The sequence below is a fragment of the Hyperolius riggenbachi genome, chromosome 10, assembly GCF_040937935.1.
Source record: "Hyperolius riggenbachi isolate aHypRig1 chromosome 10, aHypRig1.pri, whole genome shotgun sequence".
NCBI lineage: Eukaryota > Metazoa > Chordata > Amphibia > Anura > Hyperoliidae > Hyperolius > Hyperolius riggenbachi.
The window spans coordinates 268,932,039-268,953,774 of NC_090655.1; the positions used below are offsets into that span (position 1 = coordinate 268,932,039).

Genomic DNA, 21,736 nt, shown 5'->3' on the forward strand with positions numbered 1-21,736 from the left:
ACTGCACACCTCTTACCTTGCTGCTGTACTGTATGTGGAAGGCCCCTCCTTACACACAGAGATAATGGCTGCAGCTGATAGAGAATATAGTCACATGCACTGTTACACTGCACACCTCTCACCTTGCTGCTGTACTGTATGTGGAAGGCCTCTCCTTACACACAGAGATAATGGCTGCAGCTGATAGAGAATATAGTCACATGCACTGTTACACTGCACACCTCTCACCTTGCTGCTGTACTGTATGTGGAAGGCCTCTCCTTACACACAGAGATAATGGCTGCAGCTGATAGAGAATATAGTCACATGCACTGTTACACTGCACACCTGTCACCTTGCTGCTGTACTGTATGGGGAAGGCCTCTCCTTACACACAGAGATAATGGCTGCAGCTGATAGAGAATATAGTCACATGCACTGTTACACTGCACACCTCTCACCTTGCTGCTGTACTGTATGTGGAAGGCCCCTCCTTACACACAGAGATAATGGCTGCAGCTGATAGAGAATATAGTCACATGCACTGTTACACTGCACACCTCTCACCTTGCTGCTGTACTGTATGTGGAAGGCCTCTCCTTACACACAATGATAATGGCTGCAGCTGATAGAGAATATAGTCACATGCACTGTTACACTGCACACCTCTCACCTTGCTGCTGTACTGTATGTGGAAGGCCTCTCCTTACACACATAGATAATGGCTGCAGCTGATAGAGAATATAGTCACATGCACTGTTACACTGCACACCTCTCACCTTGCTGCTGTACTGTATGTGGAAGGCCTCTCCTTACACACAATGATAATGGCTGCATGAAAATATTGTAAACACTGAAGCGACAGGGGCTGTTCATATCCCTAATATCCAATGATATAAATAATACAATTTTAGTTTTATTTCCTTTTTTTTTTTTCTCAGATGACCGATAAAATGACAAATTTATTTTTTTGTGTGATTTTAATGATCATCTGAGAAATGATGAATCCGAATCCATTTTATTTGGCCAAATAAGTTTGCATGTACAAGGAATTTGGCTTTGCAGTTACTTAACACAGACTACAAGAGAGACAGTATTGATATTACAAGTCAAGGGGACAGTATAGTGGTAGTTAACATGGTGAGAAATGTTCATTTTCAGTTCTATGCTGTAATGCTTTCCAGTCCTAGCAGCTCTAGTGTGGTTCTGCATTAAGCATGGCTACAGCCTGAGGGGAGGAGCCGTTCTGTGCCTGGAAGTCTTTGTTGTGACTGACCGGTATCGCACTCCTGAAGGCATAAGCTGGAGGATGGAGTGAGCAGGGTGGGAGGGGTCAGAGGCAATCTTTGTCGCTCTCTTTCTCCACCTGCTAGCATAACAATCTTGCAGGAAAGGTAAGCTGCAGCCAATTATTCTTTCTTCTGATTGGATGATGTGCTGCTGTCTCATCTTTTCTCATACGGAGCATGAGCCGAATAGTCATAGTTGATGTCGTGATGGATTCGATGATCTCAGTAAAGACCTGCAGCATTAATACTGTACATGTTGTAGGCCAAACTTTTTGAGCTGCTACAGGTGGGACATTCTCTGTTGCGCTTTCTTGATGATGTTGACAGCTTTGTCTTCCCATTTAAAGTTGTTAGATATTATGGATCCAAGACATTTGATTGACTCTACTCGGGTCTCTGTAGATGCATGTATGATTTAAGGGGGGGTGTCCTCCTAAGGTCTATTATCATCCCCATGGTCTTAAGAGCAACAATCATCTGAAAAAGATGTGGTGGCCAACGATGATGTTTCTGCTGCTTCAGGAAGCTAGTTTAACTTTGTCTCCTGATGGTGAAGAAATTGGTCATCCATTTGCAGATGGATTCAGGTGTGCTTAGTTGGGAGAGCTTGCTGTGTCACAGTGATGGTATGATGGTGTTGACTGCAGAGCTGAAAAGCTGAAATCCACAGATAGAATTCTGTCATTGGTTCCTGAGGAGTCCAGATGCTCTAGTAAATAATGAAGACACGTTTACAGCATCGTCTGCAGACTTATTGGACCTATAAGCAAATTGCAGAGTCCAGTAGGGGATCTGTGATGGATCATTGATAAGCCATTATCCATTTTTCAAATGTTTTTATGACCAATGATGTAAGGACAACTGGGCTATAGTCATTTATACATATACATTTAGATTTCTTTTTAAGAACTGGAACAATGCTTGAGCATTTAAAACAGGCAAGCATCACTGAGAATTCCAGAGACATTTCGCTGGCACAGTCTGGACCAGCTAATTTTCTATTGTTTTGTCTTTTAGAGGATACCACAACTGAAAATAAGATTGCGGCAGTGTGTGGTGAAGTACAAGTAAATACCTTCAGCTCCTCCTGCCCCCCTCCGTCTGCCACCGTTCCTCTAATATTCCTCCCGGTGCCCGGTGACTTTCTTGACCTATGACCTGGACATACTGCGCCCTGTGCACGCAGTATGTCATCCCCTCTTCACTTCTAGCCAGCACATTGCGTTCGGCTCAGAAGCACGCTGATCCCTCCATCTACTCTGGGCTGCGTGTGCACTCCCATTACACTAAGCGTCACATGCTAATCATGCTAATCATGTGACGCTAAGTGTAATGGAGCGCACACACAGCCCAAGGGAGGCAGCGGAATCAGCAGGCTTCTGAGCCGAACGCTATGCGCTGGCCAGAAGTGAAGAGGGGATGACATACTGCGCGCACAGGGCGCAGTATATCCAGGTCTTAGGTCAAGAAAGTCGCCGGGCACCGGGAGGAATATTAGAGGAACGGTGGCAGACGGAGGGGTTCAGGAGGAGCTGAAGATATTTACTTGTACTCCCCCACACACTGCCGCAATTTTATTTTCAGTTGTGGTATCCTTTATATGCTTACCTCTAGTTTGCATATTGATAGAGGGTGCTGAGGCCAGGGCTGTGGATTCGGAGTCGAGGAGTCAGAGCAGTTTTTGGGTACTGATACTGCAGAATGTCAATGCATGTTATAAAATGTACATCATAGCATATTATTAATATATTTTTCTTATAACATTATGCAAACTGTATACATATTGTATGTGTTAAAAAGTGTAATGATCGCTGCTGCAGCAGCTATTGCTGGAAGTAGTGCTGCAGCTCAGGCAGTTCTGATCTATTTCCATGCAAGCTGCATAGCTTTGTCTGTCTTTCCCTGCTGTCGGCTTGTGACTGATTATCATTCACCTGTGTGGGAATCTGCATGTCTGCTCCCATTGGATGACCTCAGTATAAAGATCTGCTTCCTGCAGGGTTTCCTTGGGTTTTCATAGCTTCAGCTTAAGCCTGCCTTGCTGTCGCTTTAGCCCCCGATCGTGTTTCTTGTTAAAGATACTTTGCTGGTCTTTGCATCATATATTGGTTCATTGCCAATATATATGCATACCAGCACGTTTATTATTTTCCTTGTATTTGTGTTACGTTGATATATCAGTGTCGCTGATGTATATGTACACGAACTGTTTATATCCTGTGTGCAGTTAGTCAGCTTTCCAGCACGTTTTGGTAGGTTGCGCGTACCGTGACCACCCGTGCTGAGGTAGTTACCCTGCTCCTGGTTCTGTTTGTGGATTGCGTTCATCTCTGCGAAGAGATAACGAATCCTTCTGAATCCTGTTCTGTTACCGTTTGTGGATTGCGTTCATCTCTGCGAAGAGATAGCGAATCCTTCTGAGTCCTGTTCCCTGTGTTACTCCATTCCTAGTCAGCGTTCCTGCTTATGTCATATATCGGTTCATTGCCGATATATACATATGTTAGTCAGACGTTACAAATAGTTTCATTGATAGCTGTAATTGTAATACGCTAGGAAAACATACTTATTGTATATTTATCTGTGTTACGTTCATCTATCTTAATCCTGCTGTTTTCTGACTGTCCTGTCCTGTCTTTGTGAGGCACGCCATCGCCGCATCGCATTGGCTGTCTCATTCCAGTCTGTCTGGTTTTGGACGCTTGCTGTCGCTAAGTAGCCGCTAGCTAGCAAGCGTTCATTCTGTCTACCTGTCCTGATCTCCTCAGTTCTGGTTTGTGCGCTCAGCGCTACTTTGCGCTGAGACGTTATAACGAAAGCATTGTTTGTGGCTGTCAGATCTGCACCGGCTCTGTGCGCCACAATCTCCTATTGCAGTCAGTCCTCCCCTCCACTATACTAGGGATAGCCTGTTTCCTTGTGCTAGTGTGTGTACCTCCTCCACGTCAGCTCATGCGTTGCATGCTGACTGTGGAGAATACACCACCAAGCCTTACAAAAAGTGATTTTATATGTTTGTCTGTTTTGTATACTGAGGAGTGCCAACGTATTTTATTGTTTCACTTTTTGTTATTTGGTCTGAGGTAGCGGACTACAATCCGCGAAATGCGTTATCATCCAAGTGTCTGGTTTCTAATAAAAAAAGTTATTATTTTATTTGGGCTGCCCCCTTCTTTTAGAGGTAAGCCTATTTATTTATGCTTTATCCAGCTGACATTATCCCTTTCACACATCACCTCTTAAGGCTCCTCCTTCCTCCAAGTAATATCCAGAACCAGCCCCCTCAGCTCAGGGTGTTGGCCATGTATGTTAGTTCCTTGGAACCCTTACACCCCTTTTTCTTTTTCTGGAGAGCCACCGACATTGTTGAAGACTAAAGAACCCGAGTGAGGACGGGCTTTCCTCCCCAGCCGTTACACTGTGGTTGCCGGTCTTGCAACCTAATCTTGTATTCTGCACATACCATTTTTTATTGCCCCATACCCTCGACTTTCTACATCATTAGAGGCTTTTTTGTCTCTTTGGAAGGTCCTTGGATTCCATTTGTACCACACCCTCTACAATCAAAAAATAGTTACCTGTGCTGCTGCAATAAAAAAGTCTCCATATTTTTAAAGTCAGATATGCATATCTGATTGTGACTGTATATCTGATGTGTATATAATATTTAATAAATTACATCTCTGCTGTAAGATTAAAGCTGTGTAGTTGTTTCACTAATAGGGATGGTCAGTGAGATGCAAATAATTCTACGTTGATGCAGGTTTATGCAAATTGTGTATGCAAATTTATGCACTCCCTTTTTTCTCATAAAATCAATTTATTTGCTATGGTTTGGGGACTATGAATTAAGTTACACAGTAGTGCGTCTGCACTCCTGTTGTGAATCATCTGAGAATATTGTGCACACTGATTGCAGAGGTGTTGTCTATCACCTGTAAATCTAGTTCAGATTGTGCATGAAGAATGTGTAATAGAGGAAGAATTGCCTCATTCTCCTGCAGAGTACCTGCACATCACTCTTACATGTACCCTCACTTACATTGCCTAGGGCCTGATCCATGTTCAGATTGTGCATGAATAATGTGTAATAGAGGAAGAATCCCCTCATTCTCCTGCAGAGTACCTGCACATCACTCTTACATGTACCCACAGTTACATTGCCTAGGGCTGGATCCATGTTCAGATCATGCATGAAGAATGTGTAATAGATGAAGAATCTCCTAATTCTCCTGCAGAGTACCTGCACATCACTCTTACATGTACCCACAGTTACATTGCCTAGGGCCCGATCCATGTTCTTTGTCCCTACCTGCAACCTCTATATGTACTCTTACAAAGGCTAGTTTTGATTTCTATTTAACAGCAACTTTACAGCTAAGTTTTGTTAAAATGCATCTCTGGTGTACATAAAAACACAGAAGTGCGCTAATACTTAAACTTTACAATGCACCACACATTGTCTGTTTAATTAGATTCACTGGAACCCCGTATCAGCAGGGTTCCGGTGCACAGATCTGCTTTCTTGTAGAAAATGGCCTTGGCCTTTTCTATAACAATTATAGGGCTCTGGTGAATCTTATTATACAGACAACATGCTGGTGCATTCCTGTTGGCAATTACAGGCTGATTTACAGGGTAGAGTGTTAGCTTCCTGGCCAGGAGCTTTTTGTTCCCAAAAGCAGATGCTATCTTAGTATAGCTTTAAAATTCCTAAGCTTTGGCAGTGAGGAGATGCCTTTTTATGTTACATACTTTCAATCAACAAGATTGTTATATGAAAATTAGAGGAGTCGGAGTCGAGGAGTCAGTGGAATCTAAGGCCCAGTGCACACCAAAACCGCTAGCAGATCCTCAAAACTCTAGAGGTTTTTGAAGCAGATTTCAGAGCAATTCCAGGCATGTTTAGAGACGTTTTCTAAACATGCCTAGCATTTTTTGGAGCGTTTTTGTGTAGCCGATTACAAATCTTGTTACAGTAAAAGTTGTTACTGAACAGCTTCTGTAACAAAAACGCCTGGAAAACTGCTCTGATCTAGCGTTTTCCAGAGCGGTTTGAGCTTTTCATATACTTTACATTGAGGCAGAAACGCTTCTGCAAACTGCAAAAGTGCTGCAGGACCCACGTTTGCGGTTTGCTAAAAACCTCAAACCGCTGGTATGAACTAGCCTGTTGAGACACGTAAGCCAAGCGTTTTCACAGCGTTTTCACAGGCGGCAGCGGTTTGGAAAATGCTACAAAAGCTGCTCGGTGTGCACCAGGCCATAAACTGAGGAGTTGGAGTTGAAGGATTTTTGTTTTGATTCCACAGCCATGGCTGTATCACAGCATGTTCAGAGCTCCCCAGAGCGTGATGGGAGAACTTAGCCATAGTGTAACAGTGATCAGTGTTTACCTCCTCTAGCTGCTTGTAATTTGGAAGTTCTCTGTTTAGGTTGGCACTGTTGGAATCCTCTAGAATGATGAGAAAAGAATCAGGGTGCCCCCTCTCCACCTCAGTGATCTGATCTGCGAGTTCCTGGAGCGCAGGCTGCATGCATGTTTGTGGAGGGATGTACACAGCAACCAGAATAAATGAAGAAAGCTCTCGGGGTGAATAGGAGGGTCTGCAGATTATCAAGAGTGTTTTCAGCCCAGCTGAGAATGTCCTCCTAATAACTGTAACATCCTTACACCACTAATCAATGTGGCAGCACGCTGGTGTAGTGGTAAACACTCTCGCCTTGCAGCACTGGGTCCCCGTTTCGAATCCCAGCCAGGTCATCATCTGCAAGGAGTTTGTAAGTTCTCCCCATGCCTGTGTGGGTTTCCCCTGAGCACTCTTGTTTCCTCCCACATTCCAAAAAACATACAGATAAGTTAATTGGCATCCCCCTGAATTGGTCCTAGAATATGATACATTTGCTACACGCTACATACATAGACATATGACTGTGGTAGGGACTAGATTGTGAGCCCCTCTGAGGAACAATTAGTGACAAGACAATATACTCTGTACAGTGTTTTGCAATATGAATACTTAAATATAGAAACAGAGCCCTCTACCTTTGGATTTTCCTAGAAATAAGTGGGTCCCAGTCAGATCTATAGACTGTAAGGCTTTTTGAGATTTTGTAACTATTTTGCTACATTCCAACCTGTAATTTTATTGTTTCTTAATCTTATTTTTTGTGATGGCTCTGCCAAAAATAGCCTAAGTTGATCAAGTAAAATGAGAAATGATGCACCAACATGGAATTCTCAGCAGCTCACTGACCATCTCTAATGATAATTGCTCCTCCCCTCAGAATTCTCTAACAGGAAGTGATGATGTTTCTCTATTTGCAGGGCGGAGTCCCGGCATCAGGAACCTCTCAGAGACTCGTCTCTCTGTATCCACAAACTGTACAACGGATGGTGATGTCACTGGACAAGAGTCTCCTGCAGATATCCTGGTGACCCCGAATATTCCCCCAGACTCCCCTCACCTGTCTAACCCAGATGGGCCTCATACACAGCACAGCTCTCCCCCTGCTGGAGGGTCTTATTCCTGTTCCACGTGTGGGAAATGTTTTGTGTGGAAATCCCAGCTTGTCAGACATGAGAGATCACACACTGGTGAGAAGCCCTATTCATGTGCTGTGTGTGGGAAATGTTTTGTACAGAAATCATATCTTGTCAGTTATGAGAGATCTCACACTGGTGAGAAGCCCTATTCATGTGCTGTGTGTGGGAAATGTTTTTCACAGAAACCTCATCTTGCCAAACATGAGAGATCACACACTGGTGAGAAGCCCTATTCATGTGCTGAGTGTGGGAAATGTTTTTCACAGAAACCTCATCTTGTCGAACATAAGAGATTACACACTGGTGAGAGGCCTCATACCCAGCACAGCTCCCCCCCCTGCTGGAGGGTCTTATTCCTGTTCCTCACGTGGGAAATGTTTTGCTTCCAAATCAAAATTTCTTAGACATGAGAGATCTCACACTGGTGAGAAGCCCTATTCATGTGCTGAGTGTGGGAATAGTTTTTCACAGAAACCGCATCTTGTCAAACATAAGAGATCACACACTGGTGAGAAGCCCTATTCATGTGCTAAGTGTGGGAAATGTTTTTCACAGAAACCTCATCTTGTCGAACATAATAGATCACACACTGGTGAGAAGCCCTATTCATGCGCTGAGTGTGGGAAGTGTTATTTGAGTAAATCTCATCTTGTCAGACATGAGAAATCTCACACTAGCGATAAGCCATATTCATGTGCAGAGTGTGGGAAGTATTTTGTTCGGAAAGCAAACCTTGTCATACATGAGAGATCTCACACTGGTGAGAAGCCCTATTCATGTGCTGAGTGTGGGAAATGTTTTGTACAGAAATCAAAGCTTGTCGTACATGAGAGATCTCACACTGGTGAGAAGCCATATTTGTGTACTGAGTGTGGGAAATGTTTTGTTCAGAAATCAGACCTTGTCAGACATAAGAGATCCCACACTGGAGAGAAACTATTTTCATGTGCTGAGTGTGGGAATAGTTTTGTTAACAAATTAGGTCTCGTCGTTCATGAGAGAACACACACTGGTGAGAAGCCCTATTCATGTGCTGAGTGTGGGAAATGTTTTGGTGATAGAGGAAACCTTGTCAGACATGAGAGATCTCACACTGGAGAGAAGCCCTATTCATGTGCTGAGTGTGGGAAATGTTTTGCTGATAAAGTGACCCTTGTCAGACATGAGAGAACTCACATTGGTGGTAAGTTAGGAGCAGGGAAACATAGCTGAACCTTCAGTGAACCTGAACTGGCCACAGCACACTGCTCTCCATCTCCCCAACATAGCTGGAAGTAGGGAGGATGGAGAGTGGAGTGCAGCAGCCAATAACAGGCTTGTTCAGCTCTGCTTATCCCTCTCTGATTGCTGGTAAGAAACTCTATTACTGCAGTCTGGGTCGGATCTCTGTCACATTTCTTGTAGTGATCTTTACAGTTGAATTGTAGCATAGCTCCACCCACATTCTGTGCCCTGGCCTGACCTGGTCCACAATGGCCCCTCCTTTGTCCGCTTTGGTGATTTGAGGTCTCAGCACATTTGGCCAAGTAAGGTGGAATGTGACGGTGTCGGCAGTTTCAGTCAGTAAGATGACAGGAAAGGGTTACGATGAGCATGTCCTGTGGAAGGTCAGTGGGGAGGTCAGAGCTATTGATAGACGCAGCTTATTGCTTCCCAAGGTAAAAACAAGTCTGCACTTATACCCTTTATCTGTGGCTACAGTCATCTGTTTGAGCGTATTCACTCTGTGGTTGGTAAATTCTGGCTGATCCTGAACCAAGATCCTACCTATGGGAATCACTTCAGTGATCTGCTGGTTTCTGAGTATAGCCGAGGTCAGAGAATTAAGAGCTGGGTATGCAAGTCGGATACTTTGCCCAGAAAGAAAGTGAATGTACCTAGAGATAGATGACTCTGTACCTTGTCTCAGGTGTAATTGCTGCAACGCTATAATAAAAGGTGCTACCATTTCACATCCATCCACCGGTGAACGGGTTGCAGTAAGGGGCAGATTTTCATGCTTGAGCTGATATGTTGTGTGTGGGCTGAAGGGCCCCTGTGTTTGTTGGTGAAACAGAAAGAGCAGTGAGACAGCGGATACAGGAACAGAACAGAAGTATTGCTAATTGTACATTGGGGGAGAGAGAGTATGAGCTGTCTGTATTCCGCCATCTTGCCATAATGCTTCCTACAGCTGCACAATTGTGTTGGTTTGTGGTTGGGGCAATTCCGGCTTTGCAGAGAGGGGAAGATGGGAAGAAAGTCCTGTAGCAGCATGAAGCTAGGTGGATAAAAGTATTTAATTGTGTTCAACCACAAGGCCTCAATGAGGGTCCAAGCCTGAAGTGCTTTCTGAGGAAGTGCACTGAGGACTGTCAGAGAATGTCTAAAGCAGGACTCTTTTTATGGGAACTGCGATTGGTATCGTACCCATACCAATTCATTAAATTTTTTAGTGTTTAACCATCATTTTTTTTTTCTTATTATTTTTATTTTTTCTTTACTTGTTATGTCATTGAGTAATTTGCATATCATGTGACTTCCTGTGTGTGGGGTATTTAGGTGTCACTGGAAAGGGGTGTGGTAGACCTCAGGAAGGGCTATGCCTTAAACATGTTGTTTACCTCTACTGGCTTCAATACAGCTTCCTACTGCTAAGCCTTTGCTGTGCCGCCTCTAAGACTGTTCATCAGCAGTGATGGAGAAACAGTTCCCAGCATTCACATTTAACACAAACTTTATGCAAAGTTTGCATCCACCCTGTACTTTCCCAAAGTGCCATATTTTGACCATTTACCCTTAACCACTTCGCATTCAGTCGTTTTCACTTTATGCATCCGAGCAATGTTCACCTCCCATTAATTAGCCTATAACTTTATCACTACTTATCACAATAAACTGATCTATATCTTGTTTTTTTTTCCACCACCAATTAGGCTTTCTTTGGGGGGTACATTTTGCTAAGAGCCACTTTACTGTAAATGCATTTTAACAGGAAGAATAAGAAAAAAACTGAAAAATTTATTATTTCTCAGTTTTCGGCCAAATGGGTAACATTTGTCACGGTTATTTCACCGTTTAAATTATGTCCCTATCACAATGTATGGCGACAATATTTTATTTGGAAATAAAAGTGCATTTTTTCCGTTTTGCATCTATCACTATTTACAAGCTTATCATTTAAAAAATATATAAATATTTCATCTTTACATTGATAGTTAAAAAGTTTAGACCCTTAGGTAAATATTTACGGGTTTGTTTGTTTTTTTATTGTAATGTTTTTTGTTTTTTTTTTATTGAACATTTTATGTGGGTATTTTTGGGAGGGTGGGATGTAAATTGTAATTTTTAAATGTAAATATAGGTGTATTTTATTATTTTTTTACATTTAAGTGTAGTTTTACTTTCTGGCCACAAGATGGCAGCCATGAGTTTGTTTACGTGACGTCACTCTAAGCGTAACATGTACGCTTAGAGAGACGCATGGGGAAGCTAGAGCCAGAAAAAGCGAAGCTTCCGAGAGATACCCGATTCACTGATTGCCTGGCTAACAAACCGCAGGCCGCGAGCGAGCGCGCGTGCACGCGCGCGATTGGCCGCGGGAGCGCACATGGCCTCCTAGGTGTAAGTTTTACGTCCAGGAAGGTTAATTGGTTAAAGGACAACTGTAATGAGAGGGATATGGAGGCTGCCATGTTTATTTTCATTTAAACAATACCAGTTGCCTGGCAGCCCTTCTGATCCTCTGCCTCTAATACTTTTAGCCATAGATCCTGAATAAACATGCAGCAGATCAAGTCTCTCTAATGCTAGGTACACACAATACAATTGTCTGATCGATTTACTGTCAGATCGATTATTTCCGACAGGTCCGATCTGATTTCCGACCGTTTTTTCCGACAGGAAATCTGTCAGAAAATTGTATCGTGTGTACCTAGCATAACGTTATTGTCAGATCTGACAAGATTAGCCACATGCTTTTTTCTGGTGTGATTCGAACACTATTGCAGCCAAATATATCAACAGGACTGCCACCTGGCAACTGGTATTGTTTAAAAGGAAATAAATATGGCAGTCTCCATATTCTTCTCTCTTCAGTAAGCCTTTAAAGAGAACCCGAGGTGTGTTTGAAGAATGTGATCTGAATACAGAGGCTGGATCTGCCTATACAGCCCAGCCTCTGTTGGTATTCCAAACCCCCCTAAGGTCCCCCTGCACTCTGCAATCCCTGATAAATCACAGCCGTGCTGTCGACACACAGCGTGTCACAGCGGCTGTGTTTTTCTCTATAGTGTCAGTCTGCTGCTCTCCCCACCTCTTGCAGAACTTCGGTCCCCGCCTGCCTCCCTTCCCTCCTCGCTGATTACAGGGAAGGGAGGGGGGCAGGGACCGGAGCTCTGCAGGAGGCAGGGGAGCAGCCGAGACTGACACTACAGATGTAAACACAGCCACGCAGCGCGGCTGTGATCTATGTCTGATTTCAGAGTGCAGGGGGACATTAGGGGGGTTTGGAATACCAACAGAGGCTGGGCTGTATAGGCAGATCCAGCCTCTGTATCCAGATCACATTCTTGAAACACACCTCGGGTTCTCTTTAACGTCCCTGGCGTTCAGTTTCTGCTGGATTTATGTGCAAAGAGTGATCCAATTAATTTTCATAACCTTTTTTTCCTGTAATTTACCAAAATGTGTCCAGCAAGGGTCTAGTGTACATTGTGAGTATAATAAAAGCGTGAAGCCCAAAATCAAATCAAAACTACATTTCAAAATTACTCCCCAAAATTTCTCATAATTTATACTTCCAAGCTGCAGCTGCTCAAACTGCAATAATAATAATAATAATAATCCAAACATTTATATAGCGCTTTTCTCCTGTTGGACTCAAAGCGCTCAAGAGGCCACCCTGCAGTGTTAGGGAGTCTTGCCTTGAACTCTTTACTGGATAGGTGTTGACCCTAGCCAGGATTCGAACCCTGGTCTCCCATGTCAAAGGCGGTGCCCTTAACCAGTACTCTATTCAGCCACATATGAATGAAAAGGTGGCCATACATCTAGAGATGATGGGAAGATTCGACCAAGAGACAAATCTCTCTCTGATCGATTCTGATTAGAGAGAGATCGGTCGGCTGCCCTTACACCGCAGGCCGATTCCAGATTGATTGTGTCTGCCGCCTCGCTGTTGCCCCTAGTGTATAAATGTTCCCCCGTGTGTGCATTTATACATTACCTGTCCTGTGTCGCCCACCCCGCAGCGCCCATCTGTATTCGGAATCCCCTGCAGGTTATTGTATTGAATTGAATGCAAAAGTAAATCACTTTGCCACCAGATGTTGATGATGCTGCATGACCCTGGTGTCATCAACACTGATCGCCAGAAACCTGTCACTATCAGAGGTGCATGACGAGGAATCGGCACACCAATGAAGAGTTCAAGAGAAGGACAGTTATATTCCCACAAGGAATTACAAGGACAACTGTAACCAGAAGGATATGGAGGCTGCTATATTCAATTCCTTTTAAATAATACCAGTTGCCTGGCTATCCTACTGATCCTCTGTCTCTAATAGTTTTAGCCATAGATCCTGAAGATGCATGCATATCAGATGGTTCTTCTTGTTTCTGGTGTTATTCAGACGCTACTGCAGCCAAATAGATCAGCAGGGCTGCCAGGCAACTGGGATTGTTTAAGAGAAAATACATAGGGCAGCCTTCACATTCTTCTTACTTCAATTGTCCTTTTTTTTAAAAAAAGCGGGAGTGTCACCATAAAAATCAAATTTCAACAGCAACTGGTCTGAGTGTATTAAGTGATAAAGATGCTAATCCTGCATTCAAAACTTTCAAAACTTTTTCTGCTGTTATGATTTGAAGTTATCACATACTTACTGACCCTTTAGTAGTCACTTTTTTGAGGACTGATCTGACTGCAAAAGTCTTTTTCAGGACTGATTCAGCTGTTACATTTCTTGTTACTATTTGTGGTGTGTGTAGCTTATAGCTCACCACCCCTGTATTATAGTGTGTTGCTGCATCACACTGTTACAGGTTACAGCCTGTCATTGACTGTATAAAAATGAAGCAATTGGATTAGCCCACTGCCTGTCATAGTAAAAAATATATATCTTTCACTGACATAACTTCTTTGTGCCATATATTGCTGCATGACACTCAGGGCTTGATTCACAAAGCGGTGCTAACCTACTTAGCATGTCTAAAGTCTTTAGACGCGCTAACCAGGGTGCTAAATAGGTTAGCACCGGATTTCTCAATCAGATCGCGCGCAAAGTTTTACGCGCGCTAAGTCCCATAGGCTTTAATGGGCACTTCGCGCGGAGCGCCCTGCGCTCTGTGCAGTACGCGCGTAAAGTTTTACGCGCATAAAGTTTTACGCGCGTAAAGTTTTTTATGCGCGAAAAGCTTGTTTAGACGTGCTAAGGGGGTTTTCACAGGCGTGCTAACAGTTAGCACCGCTTTGTGAATCAGGCCCCCAGTGTGCTATTGTAGTCACTGCCAAGCTCATACTGTTTAAACAGAGCATTTGTTGTTTTTTTTTTTTTTTTTTGCCCTCACTGCTATTAAAATAAAAGCAGGTGTCAGTGACATTCTGACACAAGGCGTTGCCTGTCACTGTCCTTATTAACATGGCAGCCAGAGGCAGGCCGTTGCACAGAGGTAGTAGGGGTGATGGGAGGGTGACATACTTTGGCCGTGGCATATATGTTAATCTGCAGAATGGTCCATTCACACTTACAAATGCAAAATGCTAGCGATTCGCACTAGCTTTTTGTGCCAGCGATTTTTATGCGATTAACGCATATTTTTCACTGGACATTTTTCATGTGTTTTGAGCGATCGCGATACGTGATTGAAAACATTGCAATTGTGATCAGTCAAGAAACATGAAAAAATGCTGCTTGTAGTGCGTTTGCATTTCGTGTGAATTGCAAATCGCCGACAATTGTGGTAGTAAATTTAAAAAGCGCTAGCGATCGCCCTTGATTCGACAATTAGTGTTAAATGCCTGATAATTGCCCTAGTGTGAAGGGGTACGAAGGGACATGCCATTACTTCCCAAACGTGTATAGGCAGGTTTACACTCAGTATGCCACATATTCAAGGCCTCTGCTACAGTGGCTGCAAATCACAGAAAATCATTTATTTTGTAAGAATTAAAAATAGAAATTAAAAATCTAATTTAATTTGCCATATTTTTAAAGAGACTCTGTAACAAAATGTTGAGCCTTATTTCTTCTATCCTATAAATTCCTATAGCTGTTCTAATGTGCTCTGTCTTACTGCAGCCTTTCCTACTTGCACAGTGGCTGTGTTATCTCTGTTATATGATCTAATCTTCTTTCCTCTGTCGGGTCTGTCAGGCTCAGGCAGTCAGGCTGGAATGTGCTGTGCTGCTTGTGATTGGATAGAAGCTATACACACCCTCTCCAGGCCCCCTGCACACTCTGTATGACTCACACACTGAGCTACTCTCAGCCTATCACATTCTATGTCTTTTGTTTGTAAACACTGCATAAAAATGGCAATTACAAGCCAGGATCACAGCAGGGAGAGGCAGAAACAGCACAGAGGGGTCCAGGAGAACATTATGAATAGAATGATATGATTTTTATTGTAAGAATCTTACAGTACAGACTCTCTTTAAGGTCTACAGTAGCTGCAACTAACAATTGTTAGGCAGGTAAACATGGTGGCCATTCTAAAGTATTAAAATGGACCTGAACTCTTGCACAGGACAAAGGAAAACATAGAGAAATGCACCCTGTGTGTATTTAGAATTTATCTTGTCTAATTCCATCTCATCTGTGACTAATCACAACTGTAATTTAATCTCTCAGCTTTTTCAGCAAATGTAATTCTCCTGCATTTACACATAAAAAAATAATTTGGGAATGTTCATTGGGGATGTTAGTCCATCACCTGGCACCAGTGAGCTGGTTGTGGAACTATAGCCCGGTGGGGACAGTAGATGTGGTATTGCATCAGTTGACAAATAGAATGCACAGCAGCACTCTCTGCTCAGTCTGTCACCCGGGTTTAGCAATCCTGCATAGCCTGCATAAGTCTGAACACTGTAAAATAGAAGTTAATTTGCTGTCAGCTGATATTCCAGTAGGTTGTCACATGTTCCTTCTTTTTCCAGCAAAAGGTTACAATAATCTGCTGGGTAACCTGTTATAATCTACTGGACATAAACTGTTATTGGTTTCCAGGAATTCTTATGGTCCCCTGCGAGGGATGTATGCACAATGACGTCTGTACAATATTTGCTTTATTCATGTTGTTACAGCAGAAAATATGTGAAATTCAATAAAAATGAGAAAACAAGCTATTGTTTTTACGCAGCCAATAGCTGTGTGTGTAGTGTGTGTACAATGTGTGTATCTCTGTACAGTGTGTAGTGTGTGTATCTCTGTACAGTGTGTGTGTGTGTGTGTGTGGGGTGTGTGTATTTATGTATGTATGCTGCATGTGTATAGAGGACACTGCTTTAGCAATCTTCTGCCGGCATTTGTAATTCCCGGGGGGGGGGGGGTGTTTTACAGTGCAGCTGTACTTGCATTTCCCGGACTTCATCTCCCAGCATGCATTGTAGTGCACCCACCTGTGACCCCTTCAGGACTTACAAATGCTGATGTTCAGATGAGGAAGATGGCACAGGTTGTACAGGCTGGAGGAGGAGCACCCCGCAAGGTAAGGTAAGTAATGGTGCTCCTCCCAAAATCACGCACTCTTACCAAGCACCCTAATGGTAATATAAAAATATATATATATATATATATATATATATATATATATATATATATATATATATATATATATATATATATATATATATATATATATATATATATATATATATATATATAGCTGGCGGGCTGTATTAAAAAAACACACGAAAAAATTATTTATGTGTGCAGCGCTGCAATCTAGTCAGTTTCACCCATTCCGGCAGCACCTCTCAAGCTCCATCAGGTTGGAGGGGAAGCATCCGTGCTCAGCCATTTTAAGATCTCTCCAGAGATGTTCAATCGGTTCCAAGTCCGGGCTCTGGCTGGGCCACTCAGGGATATTTACCGAGTTCATTCACAACATAGATATATGAAAATCCGGCACTGCTTCTAGCTTTAAAAAGAGCTTTATTGCCAGCGGCTCTTTCAATATGCAAAAAAGTTTCCAACAAGTTTCCAACAAGGTAGTCAAAAGATATTCATGCGGTAAAAATATGCAAGGTGCACATACCCGTTGTGGTTAGTGAAGGCTGTGGGGCATGGTGGTAAGAACGGCCCGCCTAACGTCCGTTTCGCTTCAGTAGCGTCTTCAGAGGCAGTGTGGACCAGAGAAAGTATCAAAAAGGGGGTGAAAATGTACTATCAAAATTATATTATGTATTTTCTCGCTTTCTGGTGTTTAAAGTGGGAACCACATGTAAAAAAATGAGATAGATACTTACCCAAGGAGAAGGATGGCTCTGGGTCCTATAGAGCCGTCCGGCTCCTCTCCTGGTCCGCTCGTTCCAGTGCTGGCTTGCCCGGTAGCAATATTTGACTAAATTAGTCAAATTCTGCTTTACCCGGCCGAAGGAGGCTTCAGGAGTCTTCAGGGAGCCCGAGTGCTCCTGAAGAAGGGCGGCCCTGTACTGCGCCTGCGCACGCACGCACGCTCACGCCTGTGCAGTATGGAGCCGCACGTCTTCGGGAGGACACGGCTCCCAAAGACTTCCAAATACCCTTTTGGTGGGGGATTGAAACGGGGAGCCAGCACAGGATAGAGAGCACCGAGAGAGAGGACACGGAAGGCTCTATACGACCCAGAGCCTTCCCTCTCCTTACGTAAGTATTTGCTTCATTTTTTTTTTTTAAATGTGGTTCCCATTCACTTTAACCCCCCTGGCGGTATGAAAAATTCCGCCAGGGGGCAGCGCAGCAGTTTATTTTTATTTTTTTAAAATCATGTAGCGAGCCCAGGGCTCGCTACATGATAGCCGCTCAGCTCATGATAGATGCTCAGTGGCATCCCCCCGCCCGCTTCGATCACCTTCGGCGATCTCCGATCAGGAAATCCCGTTCAAAGAACGGGATTTCCTGGAGGGCTTCCCCCGTCGCCATAGCGACGGGGCGGGATGACGTCAGCGACGTCGGGACGTCATTGGGAGTCCCGATCCACCCCTCGGCACTGCCTGGCACTGATTGGCCAGGCAGCGCACGGGGTCTGGGGGGGGCGCCACAACGGATAGCGGTGATCGGGCGCGGGACGGCGGCGATCGGTGTGCTGGCACAGCTAGCAAACTGCTAGCTGCGTCCAGCAAAAAAAAAATTATGTAAATCGGCCCAGCAGGGCCTGAGTGGCACCCTCCGGCGGCTTACCCCGTGTCACACACGGGGTTACCGCTAAGGAGGTTAAAAAGACATTTTATTGGCAATTTTATATCACCTAGGAGAAAACTAAGGAGAAAAAGTTAATTGCATATGGGCCTAGGTGTGCCACACCCTAATTTGATTGACTAATTTGGAGCAGTGAGGTAAACTTCCAGGGATCGTTTTGATGCCCTCCATAGAAGCCCCCACATCAGCTGCCACCTAACAATGTGGGGTTTGAGAGAAAGCAGCGTATCTGTTCCGACCCCAAGGGGCATATCTCACAAAGTGTCAACGGATCCAGACTTCATCAGGAAGGTCATGAGGCTATAGGCGAGTTGTGCAGTGATATAAAATAATAGTTCCAATATTTATATAGTGGTTTTCTCCTGCTGGACTCAAAGCACTTGAGAGGCATCCACTAGGGCACACTCAGTGGGAAGAAGCACTGTTTGAGAATCTTACCCAAGAACTCCTTACTGAATAGGTACTGGCTTACTGAATAGGAAGAGCCAAGATTTGATCCCAGGTCCCCTGTCAGAGGCAGAGCACTTAATCAATATACTATAATAATAATAATAGGTGATTAGGATGTAGGTGAGGGAGTTTTGCTGTAATAATAACAATAATAATAATACAATAGCACTAAATGGCTGAGTGCAGGTGATTACACAAACAGATGCTGCAGTTATCCTAATTACCACAAGATGGCGACATCACACCTCCCAGGTGGAACGCACAAACAGGAAGTAATGATGAAGCCAAATAAAGGAAATGATGTAAAACAGGCAGAAAGCCATGTGACACAGACTTTAAAGAATTTTCAGGAAACGCAGAGAGGAGACATGGCTGGAAGAGGTAAATTGTGTGATTGTTGTTATATATTGGGCAGAGCAGAGGTGGGGGTAGACATACTTGTTATATATTGGGCAGAGCAGAGGTCGGGGTGGACATACTTGTTATATATTGGGCAGAGCAGAGGTCGGGGTGGACATACTTGTTATATATTGGGCAGAGCAGAGGTAGTGGTGGACATACTTGTTATATATTGGGCACAGCAGAGGTCGGGGTGGGCATACTTGTTATATATTGGGCAGAGCAGAGGTCGGGGTGGGCATACTTGTTATATATTGGGCAGAGCAGAGGTCGGGGTGGACATACTTGTTATATATTGGGCAGAGCAGAGGTCGGGGTGGTCATACTTGTTATATATTGGGCAGAGCATAGGTCGGGGTGGTCATACTTGTTATATATTGGGCAGAGCAGAGGTCGGGGTGGTCATACTTGTTATATATTGGGCATAGCAGAGGTCGGGGTGGACATACTTGCTATATATTGGGCAGAGCAGAGGTCGGGGTGGACATACTTGTTATATATTGGGCAGAGCAGAGGTCGGGGTGGACATACTTGTTATATATTGGGCAGAGCAGAGGTTGGGGTGGTCATACTTGTTATATATTGGGCAGAGCAGAGGTCGGGGTGGACATACTTGTTATATATTGGGCAGAGCAGAGGTCGGGGTGGATATACTTGTTATATATCGGGCAGAGCATAGGTCGGGGTGGACATACTTGTTATATATTGGGCAGAGCAGAGGTCGGGGTGGACATACTTGTTATATATCGGGCAGAGCAGAGGTCGGGGTGGACATACTTGTTATATATTGGGCAGAGCAGAGGTCGGGGTGGACACACTTGTTATATATCGGGCAGAGCAGAGGTCGGGGTGGTCATACTTGTTATATATTGGGCAGAGCAGAGGTCGGGGTGGTCATACTTGTTATATATTGGGCATAGCAGAGGTCGGGGTGGTCATACTTGTTATATATTGGGCATAGCAGAGGTCGGGGTGGTCATACTTGCTATATATTGGGCAGAGCAGAGGTCGGAATGGACATACTTGTTATATATTGGGCAGAGCAGAGGTCGGGGTGGACACACTTGTTATATATCGGGCAGAGCAGAGGTCGGGGTGGACATACTTGTTATATATTGGGCAGAGCAGAGGTCGGGGTGGACATACTTGTTATATATTGGGCAGAGCAGAGGTCGGGGTGGTCATACTTGTTATATATCGGGCAGAGCAGAGGTCGGGGTGGACATACTTGTTATATATTGGGCAGAGCAGAGGTCGGGGTGGACATACTTGTTATATATTGGGCAGAGCAGAGATCGGGGTGGACATACTTGTTATATATTGAGCAGAGCAGAGGTCGGGGTGGACATACTTGTTATATATTGGGCAGAGCAGAGCTTGGGGTGGATATACTTGTTATATATTGGGCAGAGCAGAGGTCGGGGTGGGCATACTTGTTATATATTGGGCAGAGCTGAGGTCGGTGTGGACATACTTGTTATATATTGGTAGAGCAGAGGTCGGGGTGGACATACTTGTTATATATTGTGCAGAGCAGAGGTCGGGGTGGTCATACTTGTTATATATTGGGCAGAGCAGAGGTCGGGGTGGACATACTTGTTATATATTGGGCAGAGCAGAGGTTGGGGTGGACATACTTGTTATATATTGGGCACAGCAGAGGTCGGGGGGATATACTTTGTTACATGAGGTCATAGTACTCATGTCACTATCCTGATCATCCCCCTTGCAGTAATTGCCATACAAGAAACTTTTATGTAACCGCTGTGACTTGTTTGCCAGTTTTCTAGTGCCCCCCCCCTTACATGTGCCATAGATTATAGCTAACATCTCACCTTCCTAGTAATAATTCCGTCACATCACAGAGACAAGAGAAGATGTAAATGGAATATAGCCATGTCCCCCCCAGTGCCGGCATCTCACCTTCCTAGTAATAATTCACATCACAGAGACGATGTATATGGAATATAGCCATGTCCCTCCAGTGCTGGCATCTCACCTCCCTAGTAATAACTCACATCACAGAGACAAGAGAAGATGTATATGGAATATAGCCATGTCCCTCCAGTGCCGGCATCTCACCTTCCTAGTAATAATTCAGTCACATCACAGAGACAAGAGAAGATGTATATGGAATATAGCCATGTCTCTCCAGTGCTGGCATCTCACCTTCCTAGTAATAATTCAGTCACATCACAGAGACAAGAGAAGATGTATATGGAATATAGCCATGTCCCTCCAGTGCCGGCATCTCACCTTCCTAGTAATAATTCAGTCACATCACAGAGACAAGAGAAGATGTATATGGAATATTGCCATGTACCTCCAGTGCTGGCATCTCACCTTCCTAGTAATAACTCGCATCACAGAGACAGGAGAAGATGTATATGGAATATATCCATGTCCCTCCAGTGCCGGCATCTCACCTTCCTAGTAATAATTCACATCACAGAGACAAGAGAAGATGTATATGGAATATTGCCATGTACCTCCAGTGCTGGCATCTCCCCTTCCTAGTAATAACTCACATCACAGAGACAGGAGAAGATGTATATGGAATATATCCATGTCCCTCCAGTGCTGGCATCTCACCTTCCTAGTAATAACTCACATCACAGAGACAAGAGAAGATGTACATGGAATATAGCCATGTCCCTCCAGTGCTGGCATCTCACCTTCCTAGTAATAATTCA

General features: G+C 44.0%; 2 protein-coding genes across 2 annotated transcripts in view; both read left to right on the top strand.

Annotated features, from left to right (window-relative positions):
- Positions 1–2,425, top strand: part of LOC137537187 (golgin subfamily A member 6-like protein 7) — a 29,237-nt gene extending 26,812 nt beyond the window's left edge. The window contains exon 3 of the mRNA XM_068259299.1: positions 2,286–2,425. Within this exon, the coding sequence (XP_068115400.1) occupies positions 2,286–2,425 (140 nt within the window). The remainder of the gene's footprint in view (positions 1–2,285) is intronic.
- Positions 2,426–8,016: 5,591 nt separating this feature from the next.
- LOC137537188 (zinc finger protein 585A-like) overlaps positions 8,017–21,736 on the top strand; it is a 31,003-nt gene continuing 17,283 nt past the window's right edge. Inside the window, exon 1 of the mRNA XM_068259300.1 lies at positions 8,017–9,022. Within this exon, the coding sequence (XP_068115401.1) occupies positions 8,017–9,022 (1,006 nt within the window). The remainder of the gene's footprint in view (positions 9,023–21,736) is intronic.